Here is an 18,456-nt window from a genome sequence, read left to right on the forward strand (position 1 = left end):
ACATTTGTTGTGTTGGTGGCGTGCCTAGCAGTTCAGACGCCGCACTCGTAAGCACCTTCCTTTCCTGCTGAGACGCTGGCACCTTCCCCGCCGATGATCCTCGTGCTTGCGAGACGCTGCTGGGACCCGAGAGACAGCTTCATATAGGGCTGCACATAGCATACTCAAGTACAAGAGTGGGCACTGTCCCTCCTGGATGGCTACCATTACTACTATTCACTGATGAACATTGCCACTTTTGCCAAACTTAAACTGACAGAAACAATCCAACTAGTAGTATTATTTATTTCACTATAGTACTGAAACGATGATCTGTCTATAGCAGTCAAACAACATATTACTTACTACTTTTGTTGTTAAACAACAATCCAGCACTCTTGCCATGCAATATTAGTATTAAATTGGCTGTCTGTACTGCAGTACATCTGACTTGCAGCAAAAAGCATTTATACAATTGAACTGATTAAACAGGATTTGAAATGTAATGGTATGCTATTTATTTTTTCAGCTATTCCGTAGTATACTATAAAATGTATGTGCTTGTTGTCATTGAATTTGTCACTTTGTCAGCATAGTATAGTTATACTACACTGACATGACAGCAAGCACATTAAGTTTTTAAACATGGCAGTACGCAATAAATATAAATTATATTTATTGCGTACTGTCACGTTTAAAAAAATTCATGTGCTTGCTGTTATGTCAGTGTAGTACAACTGATAATGCTACGCTGTCAAAGAGACAAATTCAATGACAACAAGCGCATGACGTTTATATTATGGTATACTACATAATAGCTCAAAAAATAAAATAGCATGCAATCTGCAAGCAATCGATTCCATTTCAAATCAAATTTAATCAGTTCAATTATCTTTTTTGGTACAAGTCAGATGTACCGCAGTGCAGACATAACTACCTTGCATGGCAAGAGCTGTGCCATAAAAAAAAAAAAAGAAGATTGGTTAGTTTTTTATAAAGCTGCCTCCTGGAATTTAGCTTTTAAATGTATTTCATCTTTTTTCCCCCCTCAGATTTCACTCCCACTATCAAAAAAAAAAAAAAAAAAAAAAAAAAAAAAACCATTCTATGCTATTATTCTGAGCTACCAGCAAAGGTGGACCATGTCTGCTGTGTGGAAATATTTTAAAATTTCTGATAAAGACCCCAAAATTTGCAATCTGTAGTCTTTGCTCAGCAGAAATTTCAAGAGGGGGTACAGTGCCAAGGCATTTTTCAACAAGTTTGAGACACCACCTGAAAAACACGTCATCCAGTTCAGCATTCAGATTACAAGAAAAGAGCGCCACTTCCAAAAAGTGCCTCAGGCTTAACACCATCTGTGGCCAGTCTTTGAAAAGGTTAAAAAATTTGCAAGTGACAGTCCCATGGCTTGTACCATTACAGATAAAATTATGAAATTGTATTAGGCGACCAGCCATTGTCTGTTGTGGAGGATGTTGGATTCCATAGGCTCATGCAACATATTGAGCCGTGTTACTCACCACCAAGCAGACACTACTTTGCAGATACCCATCTACCTGAATTGTTTTGCAGCGTTAAAAAACACGTTCACGAGGTCATGACTACCAACATCATAACAATCCAACGAGCATGCTTAGCCTGACAGCGCAGTGGATAGATGACAAATTTCAATTGCAAAACATCCTACTTAACGCACGCAAGATTGCTGGATCACATACTGCAGCAGCAATACCTGATGCTTTAAAAACCATGCTCAACACTTGGCACATTGAGAAGTCTAAAGTGCATTTGATCGTCAGATAATGCGTGGAATAAGGCAAAGTAGAGCTGAAACAACTAATCGATTAATCAACAACTAATCGATTATGAAATTAATCCATTACTATTTTCATAATTGATTAATTGGCCAGTAACATAATGGGGTTAGAAAAAAAAAAAAAAAAATTAGTCCTTTATAGTACAAAAAGAGCAAATAATCGCTACTGTAAATATTACTTTCACAGTTCTACAGTTAAAAAAAAAAAAAAAAATGAACCCCTTAAAGTAGTGATTATCTGCATTTTTTTACTATAAAGGGCTCATTTTAGTTTTTTTTTTTTTTTTTTTTAACCCCATTATGTTACTAAATGTCTTAGACCTGGTTCACATCTATGTTTATTGGTTCTTTTTGCAGAAACGCACTACAGTTCATTTACTTTACAAAAATGCAAATTGCAGTAAAATCATGTGCGCAAAAATCAAAAACGCACAGCAAAAAGCACTGCAGAAATGGATCAAAAGAAAACTGGGTGTGCACCGAGCCTTATGATGGCCACACGGATCAATTTTCAGATGAGAATATTCAGACAAAAAAATCTTTGTACAGTCGCTGAATGAAAGAATTTTGTTTGAAATTTTCACTTGTTTTTAACATTCCGTTTTTAAAATTAATGTAATTTCTGAATGAAAACCACAAACACTGTCTGAAAATTCCTTTGACCAAGCAGTTTTCTATTCTTTCCAAATTTTCCCATCACTGTGGTTGAAAATTAATGTCAATTTGACCCACTTTTTTTTTTTTCAAGGTCATTAAACGATTAATCGAAACAATCGGCCAACTAATTGATTATGAAAATAATCGTTAGTTGCAGCCCTAAGGTAAAGGCAATGGTGGACAGTGAACTTAAAAGCATACCATGTATGGCACACACGCTGCAAGTGGCTGTGAATGAAGGATTGTTGAGTCAGCGCACCATATCTGATATTGTTTTAAACGGAAGAAAAATTGTGGGTCACTTTAAGCATTCTCCGCTTGCTTATTCCAGATTACAAGCTTTGCAGATGCAGTTTGGAATGCCACCGAAACTGCAGCAAGATGTAGCCACTCGTTGGAACATCACCAACTATATGCTGCAACGTCTTTTTGAACCAAATCGTGTTTTAGCTGCATACATTGCAGATTACGACCTGCCGGCAACACTGAGCACACATTAGGGGATGTTAGTTGAAAATAGTTTGTCTCTTCTATCTCCACTTGAACAGTTATCAAAAGAAATAAGCTCAACTAATGCTTCCATTTCTGAAATTACTCCCTTAATTGCTGCACTGAAGCGTTTGCTAGGAAAAGAGACAGAAACAGACCACTGGAGGCCGTTACCAACCAGTTTCAAGACACCAAGTCCAACCCTCTGTACTGCATTGCAACAGTTCTAGATCCTCGATTTAAAGAGTATTATTTTAATGTTGAGAAAAAGCAGCGTGCACGGGAATGATACAGGCACAAATGGAGGTGGTGGAAGCATCTGGTGAAGGTGTTTTGATGTGTAGCACAGAGAAAAGTGAGAAGATACGGTTGCATATAAGTAAAGAGGAACACGCTCCCTCCATATCTGATATGTTTGAAGACATTTTACATGAATGCACCCCGGTCCATAGCAGTGCCACAAGTGCAGCTACCCAACAGCTGGACATTTATTTAGCTGAACAGCCTATCGCCTGAAGTGACAATCCCCTTGAGTACTGGCGCATGAACAAAGAATGTTTTCCATTGCTTGCACAGATTTCACGCAGATATTTATCTGCCCCAAGCACCAGTACAGAGTGAGACAATATTCAGTCTAGCATCTCATATTCTTGATGAGAAGAGAAAGCTTCTCTACTGTGAGAAAGCTGAAAAACTTTTGTTCTTAAAGCGAAATCTGCCAATTTTACTGAAATAGATTTATAAATCCGTAGCATAGACCAATTGATTTACCATGTTGAACATAGTAAATGAAATGGTACGGGACTGTGCTATTGGAACATACAACATAGTATGACTGACTACCTAGTATGTTCCAATTGTCTAGTTGTGCCATTTGTTCATCTACAGTTCATCTACAGTTTTTTGCACTTCAATTTAAGAGAGAACTCCAGCTTTTGAACTACTGTACATACATCTCTCTGTAAGCTGTCAGCCTGCTGCATGTGCAAATGCAAAACTGTATGTTCTGTATCTGTGGCTGTCTACATACTCCAGTACTATACACTACACCGCACTGTGTTCCAGGTATGGACGGAGACTTCCAGAAACACAGACTAGTCTACATTGCTTGCTGTGATTGGCTGAGCATCACTGCTGTAGACTAGTCTGTGTTTTGTGAAGTCTCCGCTCATACCCTAAAGCCGGAACACAGTGCGGTCTACTGTACGACTATGTATGTTACTCGCAGCTACATACATACACTTTTATCGCACATTCAGCCGCTGACACCTTAGGGAGAGAAAGGATGGCGACTGTTACTTTAACCTGAAATGGTTTTAGGTGTTGCTCTTACAGCTGGACTCCCAACATGCTTTGTAAAACATGTTCTCATTTCATTCTTATGTAACCTGAATATGCATTTGTTCCTCTGTAATAACTATTGTTGGTGTACCTTACTAATGTCTGTATCGCTTACTTTTTTTTATGTTCTCTATATGAATAAAATAAGACTGAATTAACCCTTTCATGCCTAAGCCTATTTGACATTTGTTGCTTACAAGTTAAAATCTGTATTTTTTGCTAGAAAGTTACTTAGAACCCCCAAACATTATATAATTTTCGCAGAGAATCTAGAGAAGTAGCGATTGTTGCAATATTTTGTCACACTGTATTTGCACAGCTGTCTTTCAATGGGAAATTTTTTAGGTGGGGGAGGGGGGGGGGGGGAAACAACACTTTCCTGAATTTAAAACAAATATACTAAACATTAAATCCAGCCCAATTTTTTGTATAATGTGAAAGATGATGTTACGCCGAGTAAATAGATACCCAACATGTCATGCTTTGAAATTGCTCACACTCGTGGAATGGTGACAAACTACGGTAGCTAGAAATCTCCATAGGCGGCGCTTTAAAAAAAAAAAAAAAAGAACACAATTACTAGGCTAGTGTTACAGAGGAGGTCTAGTGCTAGAATTACCGTTTACATATGCGGGCACGACTTATGTGTGTGCTTTCTTTGCTGCACGAGCTAATGGAGACGCACACACCCTCATATATACTTTTTTTTTTTTTTTACATTGTCACGTAAAAAAAAAAAAAAAAAGTGATCACTTTTAGTACTGTCACAAGGAATGTAAACATCCCTTGTGACAGTAATAGGTGGCGACAGGTACTCTTTATGGAGGGATCAGGGGTCTAAAAGACCCCAAATCCCTCATTTGCACTTGAAAGTATTCAGATCGACAAAAACGGCAATTCTGAATACAGTACTTTTTTTTTTTTTTTAAACTGGCGCCATTGGCAGTCGAGTAAACTGGAAGGGGCTTTGAGACATCGCTTCTGTTTCTACACAAAGGAGACTGGAAGGTAGCCGTTTCCGGCTTCCTCCCTGTCTCACTCTAGTTGCATCGGTTGTTATCCCTGAAGAGCCGGCCAACTTCTCTAAAAAACAGTACCGGGATGATGCATGCAGCTGCCCCTTAACCCCTTAAAGCCGAGGCCGCATATGTGCATACGGTCAGCGGGAAGGAGTTTTAAATGAATGAGTGAAAAAAGGATTTGACCCCATCGCAAAAACATGACTTAGTACTTTGTGGCAAAACCCTTGTTGGCAAACAGAGAGGTCAGACAATTCTTGTAGTTGGACACCAGGTTTGCACACACCTCAGGAGGTATTTTGTCATCTTTAAAATGACTTGCAGAGGACCTGCAAAGTTGTTGTAAACCCCGTTACACCACTTTTACCTAGAGATAAACCTATAATAAGGCTTACCTGTAGGTTCCGTGAATATCTCCTAAATTTGCACATGAGCGAGAGTGACATCATCGCGGCTTTGGCCAATCACGGCACCGGAGCCCGCAAACCCGGAAATAACTCCAGGCGACATGAGGCCAGTCAGTGTTGTGTGGAGACTGCTGCAACAGCTTCGATCTAAGGTAAGTATTTCATAATATATTAGCTCATTATGCCTTTGTCTTGCAGGTTTTTGGAGTTTACAACCACTTTAAGGTTTTGAGGATAAAGTTTGCTAACTCGAACCTTCGATTACCTCCACATATCTATAGGATTAAGGTCTGGAGACTAGCTAGGCCCCTCCAGGACATTAATGTGCTTCTTCTTGAGCCACTACTTTGTTGCCTTGGCCGTGGGTTTTGGGTCAATGTCATGCTGGAATACCCATCCACGACCCATTTTCAATGCCCTGGCTGAGGAAAGGAGGGTCTCTACCAAGATTTGAGGGTACATAGCCTTGTCCATCATAACTTTGATGCTGTGAAGTTGTCCTGTCGCCTTAGCAGAAAAACACCCCCAAAAGCATAATGTTTCCACCTCCATGATTGACAGTGGTGATGGTGTTGGTGTTTTTGGGTCATAGGCAGCATTCCTCCTCCTCCTCCAAACACGGCGAGTTGAGTTGATGCCAAAGAGCTTGATTGTGGTCTCATCTGACCACAACACTTTCACCCAGCAAACTTCAGACAGGCCTGTACATGTGCTTTCTTGAGCAGGGGGACCTTGTGGATGCTGCAGGATTTTAGTTCTTCACAGTGTAGTGTGTTACGATTTGTTTTCTTGGTGAATATGGTCCCAGCTGCCTTGGGATCATTGACAAGAGTCTCCTGTGTGGTTCTGGGTTAATTCCTCACCATTCTCATTATAATTGAAACTTCACGGAGGCGAGATCTTGCATGGATCCCCAGAACAAGGGAGATTGACAGTTGTTTTGTTCTTCCATTTGCGAATAATCGCACCAACTGTTGTCACCCTCTCACCAAGATGGTCTTGTAGCCCATTCCAGCCTTGTGTAGGTCTACAATCTTGTCCCCGACATCTTTAGACAGCTCTTTGGACTTGGTCATGGTGGAGAGATTGGAACCTGATTAATTGCTTTTGTGGACAGGTGTCTTCTATACAGGTAACAAACTGAGATTAGGAGCACTTCCTTTAAAGGGAGTTCTCCTAATCTCAGCTTGTTACCTGTATAGAAGACACCTGGGAGTTAGAAGACTTGCTGATTGATAAGGGAACAAATACTTATTTCACTCATTAAAATGCAAATCAATTTATAACTTTTTTTAAATGTGTTTTTCTGGATACGTTTGTTATTCTGTCTCTCACTGTTAAAATAAACCCTACCTTTAAAATTATAGACTGATGATTTCTTTGTCAGTGAGCTACCCTGTTTCCCCTAAAATAGTGTGATTGTCGGTGATAGCTGCAATAAAAGCCCTACCCCCCAAATAAGCCCTAGTTAAAGTCCTTGTAGGTCTTCTTTTCAGGGTAGGGCTTATTTTTGAGGAAACAGAGTAGGGCTTATTTGGGTGGTAGGGCTTATATTGCAGCCAACACCGACAATCATGCTAGGTCTTATTTTAGGGAAAACAGGGTAACGTGCAAAATCAGCAGGGGCTCAAAATACTTTTTTCCCTTACTGTACCCCTTAGAAGAGTATGAATCCATGAAATGCCATAACCTATTGCAGGTGCATGAGCCTTTACAGTGCTACACTGTAATGATATTATTCATGAAAAGTACAAAGCATCAAGGCACCATGAACTATGTGCAATATACCAACAGTCTAGATAATAGTCATACTTTTTATTATAATTCATTTTATTAAAACACAGTACATGGGTACATATTTATCCAAAGCCGAGATGTACAGGAGATAAGTAAACACATGAGGAACACTGCCATTACTGGGTAAAGGATTGCGTAATAGTCATATTTATGTCATACTCGTCACCATTACCAAAATATGCTGGCTTAAGGAGATGCAGATTCAGACATGTTTAGCCTGTCCAAGAATACTATTACATATCTCACACCTAAACATTATCAGTGGCTTTCTAAATAATTGCTTGTCATACAACACATGCCACAAATAGGTCACCTTGACTTCCTGGGAATTTTAGATGGCTCATAGGTGGCAACGTGATGCCCAACATTTATCATAGGTGAGAACCAGAAAATCTGGAATTGCTTAAAGTGGGATTCCAGCTAGGACAGGAGATTGGGAAACAGCTCAACACCAATATAGCAACTAAAAAACGTTGTATAACGTGTAAAGGAAGACTGGAATTCTAACAGCTTTTTATTGCCGTGTCCCTACTGAAGACTTGCACTCACTTCTTTCCCAGCAGCAGTGTTGTCAATGGGATAGAAGGCGAGAGGAGATCTCCCCAACAGGGCTGTAAACAGCAATAAAACCCTAACAGGTTCTAATGGTTCCCCATTTCCGCTAAAAACTAAAATGTGACTGCAGTTACATTTGAAAGAATTTATTTATTTATTTATTATTATAAAAATAAAAAAAATCAATAATTCCTGGCATTGTTATATACAGTTACACTGGTCCTGCTTGGACGATATACACTCACTGGCCACTTTATTATTAGGTACACCTTGCTAGTAACGGAATCCCCTTTATGCTTTGTGACATGGTGCATTTTCCTGCTGGAAGGAGCCATCAGAAGATGGGTACAACGTAGTCCTAAAAGGATGGACATGGTCAGAAACAATACTCAGGTAGGCCCTGGCATTTAAACGTTGCTCAGTTGGTACTAAAGTGCCCAAAGCGTACCAAGAAAATATCCCCCACACCATTATACCACAAACCCGAAACATTTATACAAAGCAGGATGGATCCATACTTTCATGTTTCACCAAATTCTGACGCTACCATCTGAATGTCGCCATCTTCTACTATATACTATGGTGGGAATCACCATGTGGGGGCAATATCAACTAAAGGGAAATCTCTTTATCCGTCCAACTGGGATAGGTGAAGGTTGTCCTACATGCAGTCCTAATAGTCACCACTCATAGTGGCCGAGCTATGTATGGTTTCTCAAAAAGCCAAAAAATTATGTGACACATAGCACTCAATAGGTGAATGCTTAACCTCACCCTGCCTAAAAATAAATAAAATTAAAATAAAAACAAAACAGTAACATTCACATGTATACCCGTAAATAAATATATATATATATATATATATATATATATATATATATATATATATATATATATATAAAAACTTAAATTGCCCAAAATATTCCAGTGCAAATAAATCACTTAAATATTAACCAATCTAAACGCAGGTACTCAAAATTAAAGTACTTAAAGATCCGGGAATCAACAAATAAAAATATATATCAATCCGAATAAATGAAATCCGAATAATAAAGTCCACGTGAACAGTGATAATCAGTGTCCGCCGAAATTAATTTGCTCCTTCACCACACCAGCTGTGATCGTGAAAACCCCCGTTGTGGGTGCACTCACCGGATCATAAGCCTCACACTCACGTGTTTGGCAAAACAAGCTTTATATCCTCTAGATAGATGCCCGCTGTATAACACCAGACTTGCGAGGTCATGTATCTTGATCGGCTTCACTTCCCGGTTCCCTACTGCGCATGCGCGAGCCGCGCAATAGGAAATCTCCGCGCTGTCACTGGGACCCGTGTGTGTCCCAGCAGACAGCGCGGCAGGGCAGGAAATGGCGTAGACTCCCACGGGAGTCTATGCCCGGAAGTGGGTGAAAATACCTGTCTTTGACAGGTATCTCCACCCCCCTCCCCGCTGAAAGGTGTCAATTGTGACACCGGAGGGGGGGAGGGATCCGATCAGCGGAAGTTCCACTTTAGGGTGGAACCCCGCTTTAATATTTATGTGATTTATTTGCACTGGAATATTTTGGGCAATTAAATTATATATATATTTTTTGGGATATCTATCTATTTTTTGTTGCATGTTTAGCATTGTTTATATATATTTACGGGTATACATGTGAATGTGACATGCCGCACTTCACATCCCCACGGGCCTGCGCTGGCAGTTATCCTGCTGGACGCCCAGTCAGTATAACAGAACCACCGCCCAGCCATCATTCTGCTATAAGCCGGGCAGAAATTGTTTAAGGGAACACTGCCACTCTAATGGAGGCTCTTCTGTCACATTAGATGGCCTTACATAGATTGAGTATAGTGGATTTTCCATAATCGCCATTTGTAACAAAGCCTGCTATTAAGCTTACTTTGCGTTATTGAGGGAACACCACCACCTATTAACCACTTCAGACCCGGAAGGCTTTAGTCACTTCCTGACCAGGCCATTTTTTGCGACACGGCACTGCATCAATTTAACTGACAATTGCGCGGTCTTGCAACTTTGTACCCAAATAAAATTGATGTTCATGATTTAAGGCCAAAGATTTTAATTTTGGTCTCATCAGACCAGAGCACTTTCTTCCATATGTTGGCTGTGTCCCCCACCTGGCTTCTTGCAAACGGAACTTATGGCTTTTTAACAATTGTGTTCTTCTTGCTACTCTTCCATAACCCCTTCCCACGGACCGTACGCACATATGCAGCCTTGGCTTTAGGGGGTAATACTGGAGTGGTGCATGCTGCTGCATGCATTAACCTAGTACCATTTTTTTTAGAGCTGGTGGTCGGCTCTTCAGGGATAACAACCGATGTGGCTTAAAGCTGCTCGGCTGTTATCCTGGAGGAGCGGGAAGGTATGCCCACCCTCCCGCTGCCTTCCGACGCTCTTCCCGGGCCTCCCTTCCAACTGGGAGACCCAATGCGTGATCCGGCACTTCCACCAGCTATAGTGAGACTGTGCAGACTGGAAGGAAGCCAGAAACAGCTTCATTCCGCTCTTTGTGTAAACACAGAAGAGACATCATGCTGTCACTTCTGGTTTACTTGGCTAACAAAAATAAAAAATATACAGTATTCAGAATTGCCGTTTTTGGTGATCTTAATACTCTGGATGTGCAAAGGAGAGACCCACAATCCTTCCATAAAGAGTACCTGTCAACACCTATTACTATCACAAAGGATGTTTACATTCCTTGTGACAGCAATAAAAGTGATCAAAAAAAATTTTTTTTTCTTCAAAAGTGACAAAGAAAATATTTTTTTTTTTAAAGCACTCACGCAGCAAAAAATACGCCCACAAAAGTCACACCCACATATGTAAATGGTGATAAATCACGCGTGAGGTATCGCCGCAATTGTCAGAGCGAGAGCAATAATTCCAGCACTTGACCTCCTCTGTAACTCTAACCTGGTAACCATTATTTTTTTTTAAGTTTTTTTTTTTTTTTTTGGTACTGTAGTTTGTAGCCATTCTGCGAGTGTGCGCAATTTCAAAGTATGACATGTTAGGTATCTATTTACTCGGCATAACATCTTTCACATTATACAAAAGACTTGGGCTAACTTTACTGTTTAGATTAATTCATGAAAGTGTATGTTTTCCTAAAAAGTTGCCTTTAAAAGACAGCTGCGCCATTTTATTCTCTAGATTCTCTGCTAAATAAATAAAAAAAGTAAAATATTATATATATTCTAAGTAATTTTCTAGCAAAAAATATGTACTTTAACTTGTAAGCAACAAATGTCAGAAACAGGCTTAGGCATATGAAAGGGTTAAAGGCCAGATTTGTGGAGCGCACAACTAATAGTTGTCCTGTGGACAGATTCTGAGCTGTGGATCTCTGCAGCTCCTCCAGAGCTACCATTGGGCCTCTTGGCTGCTTCTCTGATTACCATGTCTTGGTAGGTTTGCAGTTGTGCCATACTCTTTCCATTTTCAGATGATGGATTGAACAGTGCTCTGTGAGACGTTCAAAGCTTGGGATAGATTTTATATATAGATTTTATATATATATTTTTTTTTTTTTTTTATAACCTAACCCTGCTTAAACTTCTCCACGACTACATCCCTGACCTGTCTGGTGTGTTCCTTGGCCTTCATGATGCTGTAGGCTCACTAAGGTTCTCTAACAAACCTCTGAGGGCTTCATAGAACAGCTGTATTTACATAAAATTACACACAGGTGGACACTATTTACTAATTATGTGACTTCTGAAGGCAATTGGTTCCACTAGATTTTAGTTGGGGGTATCAGAGTAAAGGGAGCTGAATACAAATCCACGCCACGCTTAGATATTTCTAAAAACTTTTGAATACGCTTTATAATTTTCCTTCCACTTCACAATTATGTGCCACTTTGTGCTGGTCTATGAAATAAAATCCCAATAAAAACATATTTACGCTTTTGGTTGTAACATGACAAAATGTGGAAAATTTCAAGGGGTATGAATACTTTTTCAAGGCACTGTATTTAAATGATTTTTTTGTGTCCATAGTTAAGCTTTAAAGCCAAGCTCCCGCTTTCAGGCACTTTAAAATAGCTTGTTCCAAACAAACTATTACCTTCACAACACATGAAGCAGCCATCAGCAATCTATAAAACTGTATTTTGCATTAGCTGCATACAGTATACAGAGCTGTATTCTGGCACATAGACAGGGACTTCCCATCCCACTCTCGGAACAAAATCAAGTTTTGGGGAGTGATGCTCGGCCATACACAGAAAGATTTGTATTTCTGAGTAAGTACAAGGCTTCCTCTAATTGGCTGAGGTGGAGATTGTAACATTATCTGCCCCTCCTCTTCATCTCAGCCTGGTCATATAGTTCAATAGTGATCACCATTCCCCGATTTCTCATGGCCCCATAGTTCTACAATGATCACCGTTCTCTGACTCCTCCTGGTCCTATATTTCTACAATGATCATCATTCCATAATCTCTCCTGAAATTTACAGATTTGCAATACCTATCAATCTCAGCAGGGGGTTCAGACTAGCATTCAAACACCTTGGCTAATCCTTGATGGTCACTGTAGAACCATGCATTCCAGAAGAGATGAGGGAATGGTGATCATTGTAAAACTAGAGCTAGGAGAGATCAAGGAATGGTTATTGTAGAACTGTAGGTCCAGGTGATATCAGAAAATGGTAATCATATCAGAGAACAGGAATTATTGTGGAACTCCAGGAGCAGGTGAGATCAGAGAACGGCAGTTATTGTAGAACGGTGAGGCCATGTGAGATCATAGAACTACGGATATTGTAGAATGGTGAGGCCATGTGAGATCATAGAACTACGGATATTGTAGAATGGTGAGGCCAGGTGAGATCATAGAACTACGGATATTGTAGAACGGTGAGGCCAGGTGAGATCGTAGAACTACGGTTATTGTAGAACGGTGAGGCCAGGTGAGATCATAGAACTACGGATATTGTAGAACGGTGAGGCCAGGTGAGATCGTAGAACTACGGTTATTGTAGAACGGTGAGGCCAGGTGAGATCATAGAACTACGGATATTGTAGAACGTTGAGGCCAGGTGAGATCATAGAAGGGCGGTTATTGTAGAACGGTGAGGTGAGATCATAGAAGGGCGGTTATTGTAGAACGGTGAGATCAGAGAACGGCGTTTATTGTAGAACGGTGAGGTGAGATCATAGAAAGGCGGTTATTGTAGAACGGTGAGATCAGAGAACGGCGTTTATTGTAGAACGGTGAGGTGAGATCATAGAAGGGCGGTTATTGTAGAACGGTGAGATCAGAGAACGGCGTTTATTGTAGAACGGTGAGGTGAGATCATAGAAAGGCGGTTATTGTAGAACGGTGAGATCAGAGAACGGCGTTTATTGTAGAACGGTGAGGTGAGATCATAGAAAGGCGGTTATTGTAGAACGGTGAGGTGAGATCATAGAAAGGCGGTTATTGTAGAACGGTGAGGTGAGATCATAGAAAGGCGGTTATTGTAGAACTGTAGGTCCAGGTGATATCAGAAAATGGTAATCATATCAGAGAACAGGAATTATTGTGGAACTCCAGGAGCAGGTGAGATCAGAGAACGGCAGTTATTGTAGAACGGTGAGGCCATGTGAGATCATAGAACTACGGATATTGTAGAATGGTGAGGCCATGTGAGATCATAGAACTACGGATATTGTAGAATGGTGAGGCCAGGTGAGATCATAGAACTACGGATATTGTAGAACGGTGAGGCCAGGTGAGATTGTAGAACTACGGTTATTGTAGAACGGTGAGGCCAGGTGAGATCATAGAACTACGGATATTGTAGAACGGTGAGGCCAGGTGAGATCGTAGAACTACGGTTATTGTAGAACGGTGAGGCCAGGTGAGATCATAGAACTACGGATATTGTAGAACGTTGAGGCCAGGTGAGATCATAGAAGGGCGGTTATTGTAGAACGGTGAGGTGAGATCATAGAAGGGCGGTTATTGTAGAACGGTGAGATCAGAGAACGGCGTTTATTGTAGAACGGTGAGGTGAGATCATAGAAAGGCGGTTATTGTAGAACGGTGAGATCAGAGAACGGCGTTTATTGTAGAACGGTGAGGTGAGATCATAGAAGGGCGGTTATTGTAGAACGGTGAGATCAGAGAACGGCGTTTATTGTAGAACGGTGAGGTGAGATCATAGAAAGGCGGTTATTGTAGAACGGTGAGATCAGAGAACGGCGTTTATTGTAGAACGGTGAGGTGAGATCATAGAAAGGCGGTTATTGTAGAACGGTGAGGTGAGATCATAGAAAGGCGGTTATTGTAGAACGGTGAGGTGAGATCATAGAAAGGCGGTTATTGTAGAACGGTGAGGTGAGATCATAGAAAGGCGGTTATTGTAGAACGGTGAGGCCAGGTAAGATCATAGAAGGGCAGTTATTGTAGAACGTTGAGGCCAGGTGAGATCATAGAACTGCGTTTATTGTAGAATGGCGAGGCCAGGTGAGTCTAGATAACAGTGATCATATCAGAGAATGGAAATTAGTGTAGGACCAGATAATATCAAAGAACAGTGTTCTTAGAGAACGGGACTGTGGGACCAGGTGAGATCAGAGGAGAGTGATCATTGTAGAACTGTGGGGTCAGGTGAGATCAGAAAACAGTATAGTCATATCAGAGAACAGAAATTATTGTACTGAGGACCAGGTAAAATTAGGGAAGAATGTTCATCGTAGAATTATAGGACCAGGCGAGATCAGAGAATGGTGGTTATTGTAGAACTGTGAGGCCAGGTGAGATCATAGAACGGCGGTTATTGTAGAATGGTGAGATCAGAGAACAGTGATCATATCAGAGAATGGGAATTATTGTAGAACTGCAGGACCAGATAAGATTAAAGAACAGTGTCCTTATCAGAGAACAGGACTGTGGGGCCAGGTGACACCGGAGGCGAGTGATCGCTCTAGACCCAGGTGACACCGGGGACGACTGATCGCTCTAGACCCAGGTGACACCGGGGGACGAGTGATCGCTCTAGACCCAGGTGACACCGGGGACGAGTGATCGCTCTAGACCCAGGTGACACCGGGGGACGAGTGATCGCTCTAGACCCAGGTGACACCGGGGGACGAGTGATCGCTCTAGACCCAGGTGACACCGGGGGACGAGTGATCGCTCTAGACCCAGGTGACACCGGGGGACGAGTGATCGCTCTAGACCCAGGTGACACCGGGGGACGAGTGATCGCTCTAGACCCAGGTGACACCGGAGACGAGTGATCGCTCTAGACCCAGGTGACACCGGAGACGAGTGATCGCTCTAGACCCAGGTGACACCGGAGACGAGTGATCGCTCTAGACCCAGGTGACACCGGAGACGAGTGATCGCTCTAGACCCAGGTGACACCGGGGACGAGTGATCGCTCTAGACCCAGGTAACATCGGAGACGAGTGATCGCTCTAGACCCAGGTAACATCGGAGACGAGTGATCGCTCTAGACCCAGGTAACATCGGAGACGAGTGATCGCTCTAGACCCAGGTAACATCGGAGACGAGTGATCGCTCTAGACCCAGGTAACATCGGAGACGAGTGATCGCTCTAGACCCAGGTAACATCGGAGACGAGTGATCGCTCTAGACCCAGGTGACATCGGAGACGAGTGATCGCTCTAGACCCAGGTGACATCGGAGACGAGTGATCGCTCTAGACCCAGGTGACATCGGAGACGAGTGATCGCTCTAGACCCAGGTGACATCGGAGACGAGTGATCGCTCTAGACCCAGGTGACATCGGAGACGAGTGATCGCTCTAGACCCAGGTGACATCGGAGACGAGTGATCGATCTAGACCCAGGTGACATCGGGGACGAGTGATCGCTCTAGACCCAGGTGACATCGGAGACGAGTGATCGATCTAGACCCAGGTGACATCGGAGACGAGTGATCGCTCTAGACCCAGGTGACACCGGAGACGAGTGATCGCTCTAGACCCAGGTGACACCGGAGAGGAGTGATCGCTCTAGACCCAGGTGACACCGGAGACGAGTGATCGCTCTAGACCCAGGTGACACCGGAGACGAGTGATCGCTCTAGACCCAGGTAACACCGGAGACGAGTGATCGCTCTAGACCCAGGTGACACCGGAGACGAGTGATCGCTCTAGACCCAGGTGACACCGGAGACGAGTGATCGCTCTAGACCCAGGTGACACCGGAGACGAGTGATCGCTCTAGACCCAGGTGACACCGGAGACGAGTGATCGCTCTAGACCCAGGTAACATCGGAGACGAGTGATCGCTCTAGACCCAGGTAACATCGGAGACGAGTGATCGCTCTAGACCCAGGTAACATCGGAGACGAGTGATCGCTCTAGACCCAGGTAACATCGGAGACGAGTGATCGCTCTAGACCCAGGTGACATCGGAGACGAGTGATCGCTCTAGACCCAGGTGACATCGGAGACGAGTGATCGCTCTAGACCCAGGTGACATCGGAGACGAGTGATCGCTCTAGACCCAGGTGACATCGGAGACGAGTGATCGCTCTAGACCCAGGTGACATCGGAGACGAGTGATCGATCTAGACCCAGGTGACATCGGGGACGAGTGATCGCTCTAGACCCAGGTGACATCGGAGACGAGTGATCGCTCTAGACCCAGGTGACATCGGAGACGAGTGATAGATCTAGACCCAGGTGACATCGGGGACGAGTGATCGCTCTAGACCCAGGTGACATCGGGGACGAGTGATCGCTCTAGACCCAGGTGACACCAGATCCAACTGATCGTTCTAGACTCAGGTGACGTGTGATCACTTTAGACCCAGGTGACATCGGAGACGAGTGATTGCTCCAGACTCAGGTGACATCAGAGATCGCTATAGACACCGGTGAGAACAATGATCACATCAGACTTAGGTGAGATGAGAGAACGGTGATGATTGTAGAACTACAAGTCGCAGCGCTATCACAGGCTGCCTTGCAGGATGTGAGATGTGGCAGGCAGGGTGTGTGCAATGATTATACAAGCAGAACATGTAGCGGTACCTACACAGGCCTGTCATCACACACCGGGTGCTCACATGTGTCCTCCCCGAGCTTTCAGAACTACATCCAGCCACTACCGAGGACTGCACGGCCCGACCCCCCCAGCCTGCCTGACAACCTCCCATGAACCAACACACACACATACAAAGCCCAGTTCTGGGGGCGCACTTACCGCCCTCGGGGGCATCTTGTCCCGACTCCGCCATCCCGACCTCCAAAGCCGGCTACGGTCAGTGTCGGGAAACGTTCAGCACTGAGCTCGGCCTGGGCATCTTCGAGTACCGCGTCATTCTGACAGCGTGACAGGCAGCGTCATTACGTAGCTGGACGTGACGCTGCGACCTGGCGAGGAATGTGGAATGCCATGTTTCTGTCTGGCAGGGGAATTAGCTGTTGTGATGAAAATATGTGAGAGTATTTACCCACAACTTCTGGGAGATAAAAGATCTCTTCTGTAGATACCTTTGGAATCATTAGGCAACACTCCTTAATCATACAATTACCACTTATTTAGCTACAGTATCCCGTGTGCTGTCACTGTAAAAGCACACAGCGTATTAGGGAAAAGAAACATATAACCACTTGACCTCCAGAAGATTTACCCCCCTTCCTGACCAGGCCATTTTTTGCGATACGACACTGCATTACTTTAACTGATAATTGTGCAGTCATGCAATGTTGTAAATATATTACATTTATATAAATTTTTCTGGCAAATAGAGCTTTCTTTTGGTGATATTTGATCTCTGGGATTTATTTTTTATTTTTTTTGCGCTATAAACAATAAAAGTTGAAAAAATATATATTTTTGTTATATTCTGCTATAAAACATATCCAATAAAAAAAAGTAAAAGATCTAATTTCTTTACACATTTGGGCCACTGTGTATTATGGTAAAAAAAATCCCAATAAGCTTATATTGCAGTGGCTCGCCCGCTCACTGTCTGCCAGTCGAACCAGCACTTACCCCATCTAGCAGTGGTGGGTGGCAAGCTGCGGGCAACGACTCCTGTGTCTTGTCCATCACAGCCGCACGTCTCCTCTCTCCTCCTCCTAGGCGTCCAATAGGATTAAATAAAACAAGATGAAGCTGCACTAAGGATTGATTTTAAAAGGCACAAACCGTTGGAAATAAGCCAATGCGCTTACCAATGGCAAATGGGTAAATGCAAAATATTACTACAAAGGTAGGTAAAAAACAAAAAAAAACATTTTACATTTACCCGTTTGCCATTAGTAAGCGCATTGGCTTATTTCCAATGGTTTGTGCCTTTTAAAATCAATCCTTAGCGCAGCTTCATCTTGTTTTATTTCTGTTTGGAATTGTATAACGCCATGAGTTGCAGCTCAGGCCTTTATAGGTA

The 18,456-nt window shown here is 42.7% G+C and overlaps 1 protein-coding gene across 3 annotated transcripts in view; it reads right to left on the minus strand.

Moving 5' to 3' along the window:
* Positions 1 to 17,417, minus strand: part of RABEP1 (rabaptin, RAB GTPase binding effector protein 1) — a 106,454-nt gene extending 89,037 nt beyond the window's left edge. For all 3 annotated transcript variants that reach the window (XM_077482394.1, XM_077482395.1, XM_077482396.1), the window contains exon 1: positions 17,265 to 17,417. In XM_077482394.1, coding sequence (XP_077338520.1) covers positions 17,265 to 17,298 — 34 coding nt within the window. In that variant the 5' untranslated portion in view covers positions 17,299 to 17,417. The remainder of the gene's footprint in view (positions 1 to 17,264) is intronic.
* Positions 17,418 to 18,456: the final 1,039 nt, after the last annotated feature.

The sequence above is a fragment of the Lithobates pipiens genome, unplaced genomic scaffold (genome assembly GCF_037356315.1).
Source record: "Lithobates pipiens isolate NorthernLeopardFrog02 unplaced genomic scaffold, aLitPip1_a1.2 Scaffold_16, whole genome shotgun sequence".
NCBI lineage: Eukaryota > Metazoa > Chordata > Amphibia > Anura > Ranidae > Lithobates > Lithobates pipiens.